The following is a 2,535-nucleotide window of genomic DNA, read 5'->3' as shown; positions in this document are numbered from 1 at the left end:
AATTTTCACCAAGGGCACATCTCTTAACAGTGCCTCCTTAGCTGCACTGGGACAGGGAAGACATGCTGATTGATCAGAACCACTGATTCTTTCAAATAAAGTTAGAGGCAGGTATGATAATTTAGTTTACTTCTGAATATTTAAATATTATGAAAACAAGTATAACAGCTTTGTTTTCAAAATTCTTCTGAGGTATCAACCATTAAAAGATTAGGATTTTTGTAAAAAAAAAACACACAGTGGTTTATTGAATACTTACAATGTTTACACCTTCAATATTAATTAAATTCCACTTAGTTTTAGAGGACAGAAGTGCACAAAACAAGTAGCTGTTGGAAACATCTTTGAATAGGGAATGGTCACTAATGAAAGGACAGCACTAGTTACTGACCCCAACGGAAATGTTAGTGGCCCTGTTTTCTGCTTTGAAATAAAACTTTATAATCCCCAGGAATATTTATATCCAAAGGCCAGGAATTAAAGATACACTTCACATATGCACTAGTGTCTGCTGTCTTTATCTGGAAGGGGCTGGTTAGGTGAGGAGGGGCAACGGTAGTGTCTACACAGCCAACAGGGAACATTCACACACACAAAATCTATGAGTCGAAGGGATCCCTTACCACGTGGGAGTGTCCTCTTCATATTAAAATATGGAATGCTTTTCTTCAAATATCCACTTTTTTGGAGGGGGAGGTGGGGAACAGATGCCTCAAAGGGGGGCAAAGAGAGGGGGATGGAAATTGCACATAAATAAACCGGGTGATCCAAATGCAAGTAGTCCTCAGAGCGGAGCCAGAGCCGGAGCCGGAGCCGAGGGCTTGCCGGGAGTCCTGGGTCTGTGTCTGGCCCTTTGGCCCCTGCTCACTCGCTCTCTCCTCTTCCTCCTCCTCTTCCTCACTGCTTGAGCTCCAGGGCCCAGACGTGCTGCGGCCAGCCTGTCCGGCCTTTGGTTTTCTTGTCATTGCTGCTTACTGTGCTTTTCAAGATTTCGTTCTGGGTAGACAGGAGGCAAGAAGGAGAAGAAAGGAAAGAAAATCAGAGAGGATACCTGGTCCCAAGCTACCCCAGCATTTCCTGGGCCAGGAGAGTGAGAGACAGGGAGAACGAGGAGGAGGGTCGGCTCCAAGTCCCAGGCCCTGCAGAAAAGTGAGCTAGGGTCTGCAGTGCCCTGGCTACCACCATGGCCTCCGTGCTGCAGTGCTCAACTACCAGATCAGCAAGTTTATAAACAATCTCCCACTTTTGAGTTCTTTACAGAGGAGCCCAGGGTCTTTTTTTTTTTTTTTTTTCTGACTCAGATGTAAGTGCGGTCGATAGTGGGGCTGGGTGGGTGCTAAATGCGCCTTCTGTTTTCAGTAGCAATCCCAGATCCACGTTCTAAGAAAAATGGGCCGAAGGCCACTCTGCTCAGCCAGGGCCTTTCAGCCATTGGCTCTAGGCTTCCAACTCAGAAGCTCCTCTAAGGCCTGTGAAATTTCTAGTCATTTGCTTATGCAGCCATCAAAGGGTCGGTTGCCCAAAAGGAGACCCGTCTCAAGAAATGGAATTATTTTTCAGGTGTACATGGCAATAGCCTGGTGTCCTGCACACTACCATGCTGTGGGCACTTGATAGGAACCTGAGGAAATTTTAAATGGCTCAGTAACATTTAGTGTTACTCCTAATAACAACTACTATAGTAATTTTTAAATTTTTGTTTTAAAATGTACTGGCTTGTTCAAGTAAAACATCACAGCCAAAGAGAAACTTGAGCTGTACTTTGAGGTTCAAAGTACTTATGCTAATATTTACCTTTATGTCTTTTGGACATAGAAGTAAGGGCAACTATAAAACTCTCTTAGAGTTCAGAATCAGTGGCAATCTCGTTTTTAGAGGGTGAAATAATTGGAATTTATTCTTTCATCAGAAATACCTGAAAGCAAGGTCAGATTAGAGGCCAAATGAAGGCTCTAAAGGGTACGGAATGAGGGGTCCGGGCCAGTGCGCCATCATTCTGGATAACGAGTTTGGGAAGCTCTTCCTAAGTGCCTGGAGGGACTGTCAGAATTGCCAAGCGTCTCTACTAAGACCTCTCCGCCTTCAGCAGAATCCTCCCCCAAGCAGGAAGCCATCCCCGGCACAACCTGGTGTAATTCACTTAGCCAAAGAATGCGGGGTGCTTCCTCTCAGCCAGACTGGGAAGAAGTCCGGAGCAGCGGCCCCTAAACCCACACTCCCGACCGCCCTCTGTCCCCCGGTACTGACCAGCTCCTTCTTCCGTTTCTCCTCTTTCACGTCTGTCTTCTTGATCTCCGCCTTGAAGGCCTCCGCCTCGCCGTTCTGGTCGTCCTTGGCCAGGAGGTCCATGAGGTAGGCGATGTAGCTGGTGGCCAGGCGCAGCGTCTTGATTTTGGAGAGTTTGGTGTCGGCGGGCACGTTGGGAATGCACTCGCGCAGTTCGGCGAAGGCGCTATTGATGCTCTGAGTCCTGCGCCGCTCCTTGCGGTTGGCGGTGCCCCGGCGCTTCACCGGGCGCGGCCCCCCCAGGCCCGG

General features: G+C 47.9%; 1 protein-coding gene across 1 annotated transcript; it reads right to left on the bottom strand.

The window, feature by feature from the left end:
- Positions 1-248: 248 nt before the first annotated feature.
- Hand2 (heart and neural crest derivatives expressed 2) lies at positions 249-2,535 on the bottom strand (the record flags this gene model as incomplete). The annotated part of the gene is made up of 2 exons (XM_010629894.3): positions 249-996; positions 2,248-2,535. Coding segments are annotated over 2 exons (387 nt in total), but the record flags the coding sequence as incomplete, so codon positions are not given.

The sequence above is a fragment of the Fukomys damarensis genome, unplaced genomic scaffold (genome assembly GCF_012274545.1).
Source record: "Fukomys damarensis isolate Sample0158 unplaced genomic scaffold, DMR_v1.0_HiC HiC_scaffold_18, whole genome shotgun sequence".
Lineage (NCBI taxonomy): Eukaryota > Metazoa > Chordata > Mammalia > Rodentia > Bathyergidae > Fukomys > Fukomys damarensis.
Note: the sequence above shows the minus strand (reverse complement) of the source record. Positions and strands in the feature narration are given on the sequence as shown.